This window comes from Rhineura floridana, chromosome 19 (assembly GCF_030035675.1).
Source record: "Rhineura floridana isolate rRhiFlo1 chromosome 19, rRhiFlo1.hap2, whole genome shotgun sequence".
Lineage (NCBI taxonomy): Eukaryota > Metazoa > Chordata > Lepidosauria > Squamata > Rhineuridae > Rhineura > Rhineura floridana.
In genome coordinates, this window is record NC_084498.1 from 24073915 (window position 1) to 24090813 (window position 16899).

At 45.8% G+C, this 16899-nt stretch overlaps 1 protein-coding gene across 1 annotated transcript in view; it reads left to right on the forward strand.

Moving 5' to 3' along the window:
• Positions 1–699: 699 nt before the first annotated feature.
• SRRM4 (serine/arginine repetitive matrix 4) overlaps positions 700–16899 on the forward strand; it is an 86240-nt gene continuing 70040 nt past the window's right edge. The window contains exon 1 of the mRNA XM_061603256.1: positions 700–830. Within this exon, the coding sequence (XP_061459240.1) occupies positions 700–830 (131 nt within the window). The remainder of the gene's footprint in view (positions 831–16899) is intronic.

The following is a 16899-nucleotide window of genomic DNA, read 5'->3' on the forward strand; positions in this document are numbered from 1 at the left end:
TTATTTAATTAGGGCTGTTCCCTCCCTCCCTCTTTCCCCCCATCGTGGATTGGGCGGCGGGCTTGAGAGGGGGCGATGCACACCTGCAGCTGGAGGGGGGGAGTGTTACTTGCGAGCTCATTTCCTCCCCTCCTCAATTAAATCGCCTCTGAGTCAGCGCCTCGCCCTGTCTCTCCCCCCGTCCGCCGCCCTTCCCCCCTCCCCTCCCCCAATCTCCCCTCCCAGACCATTGCCAGGCACACGCCCGGAGGCCCCTGGGACTCGCCGCCCCCTTTGTCACGCTGCTTCGGGTCTTTTGTCTCACGCTTTCGAGGCAGACGGTGGAAGGGGAGGAGCGGAGAGGGAGGGCACCGGCTCTTGAAATTGACCGCCGCCCCCCCCCCGCTCCGGTTGCACGTCACATCGTGAGCGGAGACAAAACCGGAGCCTGCCTCCGCTAGCGCTCACGCACCGCCGGTTCCAGAGGCAGACGGGGAGGCACTCCCCGCCGTCCCCCCCCCACGCTCACACACAGATGCGACTTGGCGACCTCCCCCACCCCAAAAGTAAAATATTGTTGGGGGGTCCCCGATCTAGGCGCCCGGTCCAAGCCGCCCGCGATGCAACCCTCTCCGGCCGCCCGGTGACAGCGCCCGGCTCGGAGAAGGCGGGATGTAACGTTTCAGCACCTTGGAGAGAGCTCCGGGCGCGGCGGGGCCCATGGCGAGCGTGCAGCAAGGCGAGAAGCAGCTCTTCGAGAAGTTTTGGAAAGGGACTTTCAAAGCGGTGGCCACGCCGAGACCCGGCAGCGTCATCGTGGCCAGCATCACGTCCCGCAAGCCACTGGCCAGGTCAGCAACCGGGACTCTATGCTGGGGGGGGGGCGAGATGATGGGAAGCCTTTGCTCAGGCTCGGCAGGGCGGGTGGAAGGAAGGAAAGGAAGAAGTCTCTGGCCTTCTGCTTGATCGACACCTGACACTTTCCCCACTCGGGTCTCGTGATGAGTGTCTGGGTAAACGAGGAGGTGGTCGTGGGAAACTTTCCTAGCCCTGGAGAAATTAGAATCTGTTAACAGTGACAGCCGGTGGCTCCGGGGCAGTGGGGCAGTGGAATCCACTCCGGGTTTTTCAGCACCTTGAGAAAAAATGGAAATGGACTGCCTTCATGTCGATTCCGATTTATGGTGACCCTATAAATAGGGTTTTCATGGTAAGCGGTATTCAGAGGGGGTTTACCATTGCCTTTCTCTGAGGCTGAGAGGCAGTGACTGGCCCAAGGTCAACCAGTGAGATTCACGGCTATGTGGGGATTCAAACCCTGGTCTCCCAGGTCATAGTCCGACACTAACCACTACGCCACACTGGCTCTCAGCACCTTGAGAGTTCAGGCTAAAACCTGGATTCTGCTGCCCCACTGGCATGGAGCCAGCGGTCGCTGCTGCTGCTGCTGCTGGAATATGTTGAATATCTAGACCATTATGGTGGTAGTGGTGACTGACTGGCTGTTAAGGGCAAGAAAGGTTGGGGGTTTGAGCCTCGATGAATGTTCTTGTCCTTTCATCTGTTTGCATTTGAGGGTTGTTGTTTTTTTAAGAAGCTAGTTTTTAATGTACTGTTACTTCCCACCTTTCAGGATGGTGTGATTAGACTCAGGAATAAATACATCTAGAATGTGCCCTGGTTTTCGAATCCCGGTTTTATGTGCTGAGTGTCTGTATGAATGAGGAGGTGATCGCAGAAACTTTCCCTGGACCAGGAGAAATTAGAGTCTGCGGGAGGAGATCAAATATCTAGGTGGCAGTGGCCGCCATGGCTGTTTTATAAGGGCAAGAAAGGGTTTGAGCCTTTATGAATGTGTCCTTTCTTTGATCTAGCTGAATTTGAGTTTTAATGCCTTTTTAAAAAACCACTAGTTTTAATGTATATTTTTCCCACTGTCCTGTCCCCCACCCTAGCATTCAAAATGGGGTGGGTTAGACACCGAAATATATGTGCTAAGAGTATAACAGCTGTACCCTGGCTTTGTAATCCTGGTTTTGAGTGTCTGTTGAATGAGGAGTCAGGCATGGAAACTTTTCCTAGACCAGAGAAAAGCTGAAAGATTCGCATCTATAAGAGTAGATCAAATGTCTAGGTGGTGGTAGTGACAGTTGGCTTTTAAGGGAGAGAAAGGTTTGGGGTTTGAGCCTTGATGAATGTGTCTGTTCTTCGATCAATCCAAATGTGGGTTTTAATGCTATTTAAAACGAAAACCAAAACAAACCTAGGTCCTAATGCGCTCTTACGTTGCACTGCCACTGCATTCAGGATGCGGTGAGTGAGATACTGGAATCAATACATCTAGAATATTGCTAGAAAAAGAGATTCGGGTTGTCCCTCTAAACACATTTTGTTTATTATTTATTTATTAAATGTATACCCCGCCCTTGCCCCCAGTAGGCGCACAGCAGGAATGAAGGAGTATTGGGGGGGGGGGAATCTGATCTTTTAGTCACTTTTATTGAAAATCATGATGTACGAACAACCAGATGGTTTAAAAGTGCAGTTGGGTTGACTGATCTGCAAGGTCCAAAGGTGAAGAGTTATATGCAGTATACACACATATACCAAATTGCTTACAGGTTTTATTTACAATTAAGCAGTATCTAAGTTTTGTGAAATAAATAAATGGACCCATCAGGTTGAAAGTCTAGGGTGGGGTGCGTGTGTGTGTGTGTGTGTGTGTGTGTGTGTGTGTGTGTGTGTGTGTGAGAGAGAGAGAGAGAGAGAGAGAGAGAGAGAGAGAGACCTTCCTGTTTCCATGAGCCAAGCACTGAGCATTTCAACACCAGAGTCACCTGTACTGCTGATTTAGAGCATTTGTGCTAAAATCCGGAAGGATCACCTACAGAACTAAAAGACAGCTCTTGCATGGTGCTTAGAGCAACTGCAATGCACATAGCTTCTCCCAGATTATTGGCACTCTTGCTGAGTGGCTTGTGGAGGCTGGTGGCATTGAATGGCCACATCTGAGCCCTGACAAAATCCCCACACAGAGGCCCTCTACCGTCCCCATAAATGCCATGTGGAGCACAAACTTTCGCACAGATTTTTATTCCAGCGTTTGGTGATGGTTTCGCCATTGGGGAAGAGCTGGCATCTGTACTGCATGCTCCAGCGTTATCACCGTCAGGAATGATGGTGACCCACAGGCCCTTGAAGCAACTTGGTAGCTCAGTGGAAGGACATCTGCCTTGCAACGAAAAAGGTTCCAGGTTCAATATCTGGCATCTCCAGGGTAGGGCTGGGAGGGACCACTGTCTAAAATGATGGGCTGCCACTGCCAGCCAGTGTAGGCAGTCCTGAGCTGCACGGACCCGTGGTCTGACTCAGGATAAGACAGATTCCTATGTCCCTGTGGTCTGACTCCAGTGGGGTGAAAAAGAAGATCTGCTCGGTGGTAAAAAAAAAGCAGTGATTTGGTGTGTTTTGTATAAATGCATTTGTTTTGCTTTGTTTCTGGAAAAGTGAAAGGATACTGTCAGAGGGTCTTTCAGAAAACATTTTTATTCCTCAGCGATCCTTGCACCACCACCACCCCAACTATAATTTCTCAGGGCAAATATTCCACGCCTAAGAAGCTCTTGCTCATAAGTGCTCGCTTTCTTACAGAATCTGCCCATCTCTGCGTTTGTGTTGGGTGTACATGTATGTCAAGGGGAAGGTTGTTCCAGCTTCTCGTCTAGGGCTGAGGGCAGCCTTTCCCGACCCGTTGCTCTCCAGAAGGTTTGGACTATGACTCTCATTGGTCTCACTCATGGCTGATGAGATCCCAAGTCCAACGCATCTGGAGAGCACCAGGGTCAGGCAAGCCTTGTCAAGCTAAAAGGACCCCTCAGAATACAGACGTTAACTATCTCTGGTCTGTACTAAAGAGTAGCACTCTTATGCTGCTTTCATTCTTGATGGAAAAGGAGAAGGTATGATGTCTGCAAAATCTATGGAGCGGGACCCTTTGCAAAACAGATGCTGCATTTCATTCTTCACAGGGGAAAGTATACCTTGACTGGCTGGGGCTTTTTAAATTTATTTTTATTACTGTAGTTTTTTTATAAAAACAACAACCCAGCAACATTATATATCCATTGGGCTCTCAAAGTGCATATATTGCAACAATTAACCATAATTGCAAGCAAACATCAACAGCTAGGATGATACTCTGAATTAATAGATGCGAATGTTTGAAAGCCTGAATCCCCCATATGCACTGAGTACACAAGCTCATCTCCCATTTTTCACATTTGTTAAGCCATTAAAAGGATTTTTTAAAAAAACATCATGGTTTATATCTTTCTCTGCCTTCCTGCAGCTAACTAAGCGAGAGGGTACTGCCTATTAAAATATACTGACTGAGAAAATCTGGGGCCTTCTTATCCTGGCCAAAATATCACATCAAATGAAAGCCGAATGAGGTCAGGCTTGTTACAGATGCCTCCTGATTCATTTGGTCACCTTTCATTATCTTTGCAGAAAGCTCTTACACACGCCCTGCATGTAATCGTTGTTTCCTTCAAATTCCAGCCTTCCCCAATCTGGTGCCCTCCATATGTTTTGGACTATAGCTTCCATCAGTCTCAGCCAGTGCTGGTTGTGGCAGATGTAGTCCAAAACATATGGAAAGCACCAGCTTAGGGAAGATTGCAGTATACCCTTGCTAGAATGTTTTATTTCCTCTTACTTTTCCTCTTAATCTTATTCATAACCCTTTCTTTTTTTAAAAAAAGTAAATCTCCTGATTTAGTTTCAGATATTTGCACGTTGAGACTAGTTTAGTAGCAGAGTACCTGGCTTGCATGCAGAAGATGCCAAATTCAGTCCCCCGCATCTCCTTATAGGGCTGGGAGAGACTCATCTCTGAAATCCTGGACAGCCACTGCCAGTCAGTGTAGACAATATTGAGCTTAGCTGGATGGTCCAATGGTCTGATTCAGTATAAGGCAGCTTTCAGTGTTCCTATGAGATGCATTTGGAAATGGTTTACCCTTGCATTTCGCTTAATTGTTTGTAATGCCTGGAAAGTGCTCTTTTAATCTTTTGTTGTTGTTTAAGAAAAGGAAGTTTACTCCAGATGGGGGTTAGGGTTAACTAACGGTAGAAGAACTCAAGCATGAATATAACAATGGAGAGAGTGTGCGTGTGTTGCCTTCCTTGTGATCAAAATGCCCTGTAATTGTAGCATGTACACACATTAACAGAGGCGCCCTGAATGTCTCTTTGCCTTTGAACCAGACTGGAGTCTCTGATCTCGCCTTCAGCTTCCTTTTTGCTTGGGGCCGTAAGGGCAGGTGCTTGCGATAACATGGCCCTGACAGCCAGGTTGCTAGGCATCTTATTGGAGGCTAGCGTTGCCAAGCTCTGCCAAGACAGCTGCTGTTTCGGGGGCAAAGATACAGGGAAGCCCTCAGCTGACTGGCAAAAGACCGGGTGAAAGAGGGCAGCTCTAGATAACAAGAGCTGCTTGGGAGGCCATCATCTGTCATTGTAACAAAAGCAAAAGGGGACAAGATCTCATTGTCATATGGCACATAGCCATCCAACCCCTTTACTGTCAGGTTAACGCAGGGAAGGGGATATTTGAATCACCGGGCTTGTTTGTGAAATTTAATTCTTTTTCTTGTAATACACGTTTTGATGACTTTAATGCAAACCTCATCTGGTAGAAGAGCAAGGGTCATCTTGACTCATTTTCCATCATAATCCCCAATGTAGATTGGAGTTGGATTCAACATATACTCAGGGTGGAGAGGAACCCCCTGTTTTCTAACATGTAAGGAGGTGGTGGTGGTTGCTGCTGCTGTTGTTTTAACTTATTCACTCTCACAATCAGTACACCTGGTGCTTTATAAAAAAAATAAACCAGGCCTCTGCCCCAAAGATCTTACAATTTAAAATGGTAGAAGAGACAAAAAGAAGATGAGGAGTGGACAAATTCTGGGAGGAAGGATGGAATATAAATTTAATAAATAAAATAAAAATAAATAATGATAGTAAATTTGAGAGTAGGAGTGGGTGAATGGGAGTTAGCAGGGAGGCAAATGGTTAAATTCTTTTGACTTGGTTCCAGTTCAGGTTCAGTTGCAATGAAGCTGTTCCAGTTAAGGCCAATAAAAGTTCAGTAACTGAGTCAGTACAAATGACCCAACAGTTCCAGTTCCCATGAGAAAATGTATATATAAGACTGTTGATGATGATGATGATAATGTATACAAACCTTTACATCAAAAGTTAGCACAGAAAGGTATCAATTCAAGTCAGCAACAATTTAGTCTTTAACGCCCACCTAAGTAACCCGTGATGATTGGTGCCCATTGGTACTGGTGGGGCGGAAGGCAGAGAGCCCATCAGTAGGTGGAGCCAGAGCCAATGGCAGCTGAAGCCAACTAGTTCCAGTTTGCACCCCATCCTCCTCCTTGCTGAGTTCTTAAACAGCAACACTGACACTATAGAGGAGGAAGCTGATAGCCAGGGCCACCCTCTGGTCCGGATGCGAGTGTAAGGGCAAGGGTGAGGAACCTGTGGCCCTCCAGATGTTGCAGGACTGCAAGTCTCATCATCTTGGACTATTGGCTATGCTGGTGGGGCAGGTCAGTGTGTGCCCTGCTGGATCAGCCCCCACCAACATAACCTGGCTGATCACTGCAGCATGGGGTTAGGGTGGGGGGCACTCTGCAGTGCATGGCAATGGTGTCCTCTCCCCTTTTGTTCCACCAGCTGGTTTGGTTTGACTTCCTGGCCTAATTGCTTCTGGTGATGATGGAGACTAAAGGGTTATGCTAAAGCCTTCATAGGGAAAAGTGGAGTTTGAGGATGGTTTTGAAGGGAGAGGGATGGCATTAGCTACCTAAGGTAGGTGAGGGCAGACTTCGGGCTTGCAGGGTTCTACTTTGGTTTTTACTAAAACTCCAAGATCCACGAACCAGAGCTGGGTGTAAAGGACATGCATTCCTGTGCACACACTCCTGTGAGTAAGCCCCACTGAACACAATGGGGCTCAATTTTCAAGGCAGCACTCACAGGATTGTTTGGAAAATGCTAAAAGAAAGAGAGTGAGTGGCGGCTGGCAGCAATCCATGTCAATGGGACAGCAGAATCCACTCTGGGTCTTAGTCCTAACTTTCAAGGAGCTGTCCAAAGTGAGTCATCATGCCCCACTGACATGGAGCCACTAGCCGCCACCTGATGATGATAATGATGATGGTATTAACATGATGTCAGGTGTAGATCCGGTGGGCACTGCTTGGATGAAATGGCCTCGTAGGCTAAATGGGGGAACTTGGTGGACCTAATTAGGCCTGAAGGGCTGGAGATCCCCCATCCCTGACAGACAGAGAGACACACATGCGCACACCAGGGCTATAGGCAGTCTTCCTTGCAAGGTGGGGCTGCCATCTTCCCAGGACAGGTTTCAAAGAAATTGATAAAAAAGTAGTGACCGACAGACCGACAGATGCTTCTGCAAGCCTTTTGCTGAGACCAAAGCATTTGACACACTCCTTTAGTGTCTACGAAAAGCTAGCCTTAGAAACCGGTAAGCCAAACACAAGCAGTCATCTTTACGTTCAGAAGATTGTACTGATTTATAACAAACACTTTTCTTAAACAAATAAGAACCTCAGAGAAGCCCGGCAGGATCAGACCAGAGGCCCACCCAGGGCAGCATGCCATGACCAACGAGGAGCCTCTGGGAAGCAAACAAGCAATAGCCCTCTCTTGCTTGTGCGTCCCTAGCAACTGGCATGTAGAGGCCTAGTGCTGTAGCCAAAGTTCTCTGCCAGCTAGCCCAAGGGCTCTTGCACTAGCAGACAGTTGAGTCTTGATGTTGCACAACGGAGGGATCCAACACAACGGTTGTGCTAGCAGAAACTCGCTGTGCAACAGGCTGGGCAATCTATTGTGCAACAAAGTGAACCGCAACTGCTTATTCGTTCTTTTGCTCAACAACGTTCCGCTGGCACAAAAAGTTTGGCCAGCAAACAAGTATACTTAACGCTACACTGAATACCACCCAGCATGCCTGTGATACTTGAGATAGCATATAGCCACTGTGGCTAGTAGCCAGCGACAGCCTTCTCCATGGATTGATCCGGTCCCCTTTTAAAGCCATCCACGTTGATAGCCATCGCCAACTCTTGTGTCAACGAATTCCCTCGTTTTATTGTTATTTTTAAACCCTCATGAAAGATTTTCAACATTTTAATGCAAGTTTCTCCTAATACACACATTTGTGTATGCAATTTTGACAAATTATTGCAAGCAATTTCTCCTAATACAATGAATTTTTGGATGTTGTTTTCACGAATATATTATTTGGTATGCACACTTTCTCTTAATATATGCATTTTTGTAGACATTCTTTGGTTGAACTGCCTCAAAAAGTCATATACATGCAGATTTTGAAAGATGGCTGTGCTGTGGTTTCATACTGTCTTGGAAAGTGCAGATGTAGTAGATTCAGCTTGAAATGCAAACTGAATTGAATTTCCCCCATCTCTACCTGTGAAGTAGGTTAGGCTGAGAGGCAATGACTGTGGCTCCAGGCACCCAGTGAGCTTCACATGGCTGAGTGGGGATTTGAACCCCAGTTCTCCTGGGTCATAGTCCAACATTCTAACCACTACACCACAGTGGCTCTGAGGGATGAAGCATGCATATGTTGATATGGTAGCTATTCATATCCTCACAACAGCCGTATGAGGTAGGTTAGGCGGACAGACAGTGACTGTGGCTCAAGGTCACTCAGTGATCTCCGCATGGTTGAGTGGGGATTTGAACCCCGGTTCTCCCGGGTCATAGTCCAACACTCTAACCACTCCAGCACACCGGTTCTGAGGGATGAAGAATGCATATATTTATATGGTATGTTAGGTGGACAGACAGTGACAGTGGCTCAAGGTCACTCAGTGATCTCCACATGGCTGAGTGTGGATTGGAACCCTGGTTCTCCCGGGTCTTAGTCCCAGCACTCTAACCACTATACCACATTGCTGGCTTTCATGCTAGAGGTGAACGAGGGAAGTGATGGAGGCTTGTGGAAGGAAGTGATGAAATGCACCTGCATTGAGAGAGAGAGAGAGGTACACCTAAATGAGACGCAGTGGGCGGGGGTGCTTAAGATCCTTGCCTTGCCGATGCCTTGGGTGCCTGCCATTAATTTCACCCCCGGATGCCTGAGGAATCCTGCGAGTTGACTGCAGTTTTGAACTAGAGGAAAAAGCTTTTGGAGATTGGGTTTTATATTATCCTGGAAATGTACTACCACACAGCAAATTCCAGAACCTTTCCCTTTATTACAGAGCAGCTAGCAGGCAGCTTTGCCCCTACTGCTTCTGGGAAGAAGGGCAGGGTAGAAACTTAATAAAAGACACACACCCCCACTCCCACACCATGGGTCTGTTTTCTTCTGTCCCTTTTTGCTTTCACAAGCTTGTTGTTTGTGCAGTGCAAAGCGGTACGATGAAATCTTAGGAGGAACTAATGCGGCTTTGCACTCCAAAACTTTGCTTTACCCGTGTCGCTATGAAAACAACAAAGGTCAACGTGGCCGTAAACTCAAGTTTGCAAGGGGGAGTATCCTTGGAAAGCGAGTTGAAGCTAACCTTGGCTTTCTGGCCTTCTTCACATATTACTTTGAAAAAAGAAGAACTGCACATAAAGGTAATGTGTGAATGCAACCAGAAGGTGTTCATTAACCTCATGGCTCCAACACTGGAGATCTGGGATGGGTGGGGGCTGCCTGTTGAGTTAGTGGCAAAACTGGGTTGGAGGAATGTGTGAAGCAGTCCTTTGAGGAGCACACCTACGTGTGCGTTTCAAAAGGTGACATTGGCTCATTTCGCACATTACATGAAATCTTGGGTGTACGCCTATAATACGATGGGTGTGAAGAAGCCTAATGAGAATGGGGGAACGGCTCTTTCACAGGACAGTCAAAACTGCTTGAGCGCTCTCTTGCATAGCCAGGTTATAGCAGGGTCCGTTCCCAGAAAAAGTCTGCTGTGTAGAGCAGGTCTTTGCTTAACCCCTCCCCCTCTAAAGACTGCCTGGCTACTGAACCTCCAGGCTGTGAGCTACATTTGGCCCACTGGGAGATTGCCCAAATTTGGGCCTGTGGCCATTTCCCCCAAACCACCCCCACTCTCCCCCACACCTTTGGTATACAAATAGAGACATGAAGGCCATGTTTAAAATACTCTGGTAGCCAACCATGCTGGCCAAGGCCTCCATCTGTAGGGCAGGAGTGGCTTCTGAGGCCCGCCAAACCTTGCCAACGGAGACTGTTAGCTCCAATGCCAGTGGGCCAGTGAATCCGCTCCAGGTCTTAGTCCAAACTTTCAAGGAGCTGTCCAAAGTTCTGAAACCTATTCCCAAGATCGGTTCAGCACCTTGGATATCTCCTTGACAGTTCAGGCTAAAACCCAGAGTGGATTCACTGCCCTGCTGACACTGGAGCCACCAGACATTGCTAAACTACAACTCTCACCGTCATGCCTGGAACAGCTGTCTGGGGCTGATGGGAGTTGTAGGTCATCAGCATCTAAAGCAGGAAGGGGGAGCCTTTGGCCCTCCAGATGCTGCTGAACTGCTATTCCCATGAGCTGTAGTAAGCAGTCCTGGGTGAGTGACCTTGACTCACTCACAACACTCTAAGGCAGAATTCTTTGCTTTTGTCTGTCTTGCTTTCTTATCAGGAAGCGGGGGACATTTTCTTGAGCCATTTTATTTGGCGGAGCCATTTTCCCCCAAGCAATTAATTTTGTTGCTTTGTCAGCTGAATTTGAGTTTTTAAAATGTTTTTGGTAACAATTTTTGCTCCCTGCCGAACGTGTACAAAACATAAAAGGTTTCAAAGTGGCCTCGCTGAGTAAATTGCTCTCATTCTGATCAGAAAAACCCAACAGTCATTTCTTTTCTTTCCTTGCAATCTCAGTTCTGTTAACCCCGCTCTGTCTGATGCTCATAGGGAAAATAAAAAAGGGGGGAATGTAATTTAGAGGCAACTGTCAGCCTCGTCAACTCGAAATAAAAAAAGCAAGTGGCTGTCATATTGACAGCACCAAGAACATCTCCGCCTGTCTTCCTCCTCCCCATTTGGTTCAGTCAAATTGTGTGATGTAATACCCAAAGATCTGCTTGCAGTTCAAAACTCCACTTGCATAAGATATATTCAAAGGCAGCTGTGGCCCATCCCACCTTCCACTTTCTCTCCTTTGACAGCCTGTGGTTACAACCGTTTGGCTATCTCAAGAGCTTTGAAATGGATGTCCGGGCCTTGGAAATGATGTGTGCTTTGCTCAGAGCAGTAATTGATGTCATCTCTGGCTCTTGGGGGGGGGGAGTTCTTCCCCCCTCCAAACCTTAACCTTCAAGATAAATATGCACCATAAGTTGAAGAGCTGGCTGCTATTTCCATATTTCTTGAAAGGTACATTTGGTTTGAGTCACTCATCACTGGAGAGTACACGGTGCCTTTTATAGCCAAAGGCAGGGCAACCTAGCCTGCAGTGAAGTCTCTTATTTAGGGGAATAAACCGAGATGTAAGTGTTGCAAGTAGGGATGGGAAGATCTTTCAAGATTGGTTATCTCTGTTCCACTTTTTCCCAATCTTAAATTCAGTCCTCCACATTTCCGCAGCAATTAGCAATTAAAAAAAAAAAACCTCATGAAAAAATTTCAGCAGTTTAGTGCAAATTTCTCTGAGTAAACAAACTTTTATATGCAAGTTTTGACTGATGTAACATTTCACATTGTTTCAGAAAGTATAAATTTGATATATTTAGCTCTAAATGTGGATCAAATCCAATTTCTCCCCCATCCCTAGTTACAGGCATAGTCTTCTGATCTGGGTACGTTCTAGTACACCTGTGTGGGTGCCAGAATTCTGGGTAGAGAACGCAGTTTCCAGAAAACGTCAATTTCTTCTTTTTAAAAAAGCAAGGTTCTAGGCCTTATCGCTGGGAAGCTAGCCTGAAAGTGTGTGAGCAATGCCTGGTGAATTCTCAGAAGCCAGTGTGTAAACTGAGCAGATTTCCAGTGGTTGGGAGTGGGATGGCATGCCCATGAGTAGGCAAACCAGAATGAGTTGTGGAAAATAAGGAGCGGTATTTAACGAACAAGTTGCACTAAGCAGTGACTCCCTTGCAATTGTAATGGGGTACACAGTCCTTTTGGGGATGGCTGCCTCCCATCCAGAAGATGCATCTGAGTCGATTAAAAAAAAAAAAAAAAGGCAAGCAGCAGAATTGCAAACATGAATATCAGTTGTCCAGAAGCAATTACGTTCTGTCTTGAGATGGTCCTCTGACGTGCAGATAATGATGGTACACACATTGATTGATCTTGACAACTGAGAGAATAAAAATGATGGATTTAAGAAAAGGGATAGGGGATAAATTTGGCCCAGTTCTCATTTGAACCCAAACCTTCCCAAATTGGCACTTCCCGAAACGATACGCGAAGAGAAATGCAGCTCTTCACCAATATGCGCTCTTCTCCGAATTTTGCGGTGTGGTTCTCCATCCAAAAGAAGCACACACACCAAAAAAGGGGGGTCCATTGGGGGGAAAGTGTGCCTAAAATATGGATATATTTGTGAAAAGTAATATTAGGGGAAATTGCTTGCAAGCAAGTGTTTGTTATGCAAAATTGCATAGCCAAAAAAAGAGGGGGATATTAGTAGAATTGCACTCACTACAACCCTATGGAATTGTTTTATATATGGAATTATTTTTAGTTGTTGATGCTTTTACTGGAAAATCACTCTGTGATATTTTATTGGAAGGGATTCATCAAGGGAATTAAGTCTTACCCCTTACATACCCCATCGGTCACTGTGCTCTGCAGGTAAGGGTTTCCTGCAGATACCATCTTATCAGGAGTTCCATACAGCACAACACATAGGAACTGGGCCTTTACTGTGGTGGCACCTACCCTTTGAAATTCCCTCCCTTCAAATATTAGACTGGCACCATCACTGTTGACTTTTCGGTGCCTACTGAAAACCTTCCTCTTTCAACAAGCCTTTTAAGTAGAGAGTTCATCCCTGGTCTGCATCTGTGTTGCAATTGTTGTTGAAGATTTTAATTATTAAAATGTTATTACAATGTTTTGTTTTTAAGATGTTTTTAGCATTTTATTGCCTGTTTGCCGCCCTGGGCTCCTTTTGGGAAAGAAGGGCAGGATTTAAATAAATAAATAAAATAAAATAGTAAACACGAGGGTGCCATTTTCAGCAACAGCTCCCCATTTCTTGTAACGTTTGGATCTGTTTTCGCCGAGTTCGTGAGAACGTCGCATTCGGAAGTCCGTAGCTCAGTCTCTCAGCCGCTGTGCCTGGCTCACCCAAGATCAAACATTCAGACACTTTTGGAGTTCATGGCACCGGCCTCTGTTCCAGACCAATGCCTCCTTTTGAGCAATCGCAGGAGGCAGTTATCTCAGACTTGGCCAGGGAGAGTTTTCAGGGGGGGGGGTGTCTTTTATTTTGCAAGGCAATATTAACACTCCAGTGGGCGGGAAGAACCATCTGTGCCGTGTTGTGAAAGGCTTTGAATTGAACTGGGGGAGCTGTCAGATGGAAATCTAGTTTTGAAGGATGCCTACTCTTCAGGATTTGACAGAGGGGGCAATGAGCATGCATTGGGTTGCTTTGGGGGCAGAAGGGGTTTCACGGGACCATGAGGATCTCTGCCAAATAAGTTTTCAAAATAGACATCTGGCAAAATATTTTGCCCCCTTAGGGTTTCTTGCAATGTTAGGCACTGGTGCTTGACCGTGGATGCATTAATACACTTTTGATTTCTTCCTCTCTCTTCCCTTTGTGGCTCCTTCATAGTTGTTGATTCCAGGATGTTGGCAGAATGGGCTGGGGAACATTTTTTGGCTTTACAGGCCAGATACTAATCAGGATCGTCCTCGTGGGCCAGATTTCACCGGTCAATCATCTGATGCCATAATGATGCTAGGTGCAGGCACCGCTAAAATGAAGGGCTTTTTCCTCTTTTTTAAAAAAATTGTTTATTAAATTTATATCCCACTCTTCCTCTCAAAGAAGCCCAGGGCAGCAAACATAACAAAACCATTTAACAGGAACAAAAAGAAAAGCATTCTAAAAAATATTTTAAAACATTCTAAAACACAGTTACAGTTTGAAAACGTTCTAAAGCCCAGTTAGCAGACCGAAAACATTCTGAAACCCAGTTTAAAAACATTCTTCTGTCCAGTGATCTGCCAGGAACAGTCCCCTTCAGACATCAAAGACTTGGGTAAACAATCAGGAAGGGGTTTGCATGGAATCCTGCCAAACAGAGTCAGATTTAAACCCCAGCCTTGCTCATCAGCTGCTGCTTCGGCTGCATAGCCCTGTTCACTGCTGAGAACAGGCATGCACAGCCAATGCAAGATTTAACCCTGCCTTTCCGCCCACCAGATGATGAGTGGGTGGGCATCGTTTGGAGAAAATGGCCTCGTGGGCCAAACTAGACTCCCTGGTGGGCCAAGATTGCCCCATGATCCTGGGGTTCCCCACCCCGGTAAAGGGGTTTAGATCAGCACTGGAGAAGCTCTGGCCTTCAGGCCTAATTAGGCTGGATAGGGCATTTCGGTCAAGCCTCGCCCACCCGTTCATCTTTCAAGTGGACCGTGGAGACCCAGGCTCAGTTCTCAGGCCATGAAGCCTTTTGGTCAACTCTGAGCTGTTTGGAGAAAATTCTCCAAACGTGGCCTTCTTTTTCTAAGGGTGGGGTGGGGTGGGGTTTGAGAAAAGTAAAACTTCTCAGAAATGTTCTCATCAAAATGCCTTCTGAGAAATGTTGGCTTAGGTCTCCACAGGCCTCCTTCTCGCTTTACCCTCCCAGCCTCCATCTCCTACAAAGGATTCTTAAGGTTGGAGGACATTGATCAGACCACACACACTTTCCTGAGTTTGGCAGAACGTGTTTCTGATGGATCAGATCTCTTCCCCAAGGGGCTCCCAAATAACCCAGGATTACTATTGAAACCCAGGAGTTTCTGTTTTATTTCATTGGTGAATCTCTTCCCATGAAACACCCCGCAAGGTGATTAGCCTTTATTCTGATGTATTTATTATTTATTTATTCTAATGTGTTTATTAAATTTATCTGTCACTTTTCTTCACAAAAGTGACCCCAAAGCAACTTCAGAGCTTGGAGGATTACTTTTTAAAAGGAATAAATTACAATTACTGTTACATGGCCCCAAAAAGGAATAAACCCCTAAAATGCTCACACCCAGGGGGCAAGTGTGGCTCTCCAGCCTTCACTGTCTGGCCCTTGGAACTCTCCCCTGGTGAACATACCCCAAGGACCCTGCTTTGTACCTTCCCTGTGTGATTTTGCCTATCTGGAAAAGAGTCCTTGAACCCTGATAATGTCTCTCGCTTGCCTGGCCAGAGATTAGAAAGGCGTGCAAGCACATGTGTGTAAGAACTAGTCTTCTGTACCGAGGTAAAATTTACATTTGTTGCTCCGCCCACTTTTGCCTCTGGCTCTCTCCATCACTGGAAGGTTGCCCAGAAACAAATGTGGCTCTTGGGGGGTGAAAAAGATTCCCTGCAGATAAAAGACTGGGATAAAAAGGTCCACTTAAAGAGTTAAAACCAATAAACACCCTTCGGCTTCAGACTGACAGATGGAACATGCAACTGCCACACTTTTCCTTCCTTTTTTAAAAATTGCAACCTGATGGGATGCTCCCCCCTTCCCCAGAAAGAGGGTCAGCTTTCTGACATGCTAGCACCAGGCAGCTGGCCCATGGCCATCTTGCACACAGAAGGTGACACCAGAGTCTTTAATCTTCATCCAGTTAACGGCCACTTTTGCCACCAGTCTCCGTTGCCCAAGACAAATAAAAATGGGCAGAGGGATTGTCGGTCCCAGATCAGTCGTAGATCTCTTGGGCTCATAATGTTCTGTGGCAAGAGTTTGACCTGAGAAATGTCTCAGGACTCTTGTTCCTGTCATTGTCTATGCATGCTGGTGAATGAGGCTAAGGTGGCAGAGTAGACTATACTACTTCGAGCTGTGGGCAGAAGGCACCATTTTTTTTAATGTTCCTCCACATTGAAACTCCTTGCAAGCAGAAAATTAGCACATCAGAGCCTTCTCCCTTCTGTACTAGTTGTCTACTTCCAGAGAGATGTTGTTTTGGTTTGTTTGTTTGTTTGTTTAATGCCTAGGGGAGAAAACTTTGACCTCACCTCATCTGCAAACTGAAACTGCCCTGTCCTGCTACCACTTTAAGGCTCTACCGTCCCTACTGATTCCTATCTAGGCCCACTCCAAGTATACCCTGACAAACGATTTATGAACATGATGTGCTGTTCTACTTATCTTTATATTTGGGTTTTTTTAATGGATATGTTTTAAATGGTTTTAAGATCTGAACAAGGTGGTTCATGACAGATGCTATTGGAGGTCGCTGATTCACAGGGTCGACATAAGTTGTAACCGCCTTGAAGGCACATAACAACAACAACAAATAGTTTAATTAAAATTTAACAATTTTTGTATGTTTTTATCAGTGTTTTATCTGTCTTTGTTTTAATTTTTGTAAGCCACCTTTCTCTGAAGAAAAGGTGGGATATAAATGAATAAATAGTAGTAAAAACAACAACAATAAATATTGACTGCACAATTCTACACAGTTCAGCTGAAAACAACTGACAAAAGTGGCAATATGCGTATTTTTTTTTAATCTAGTAACAAAACTAGCGAGAAAACAATATTTAACACAGCATTTATTGTATCAAGTGTGTGTATGTCATGAATTATAGGTTTGATAAACTTTATGAACAGAAGAAAGTATAACGTTCAAAAAATCCATAGGTTTCCTTCTAAACCAGCCTTGTAAATAAGCATGCACAA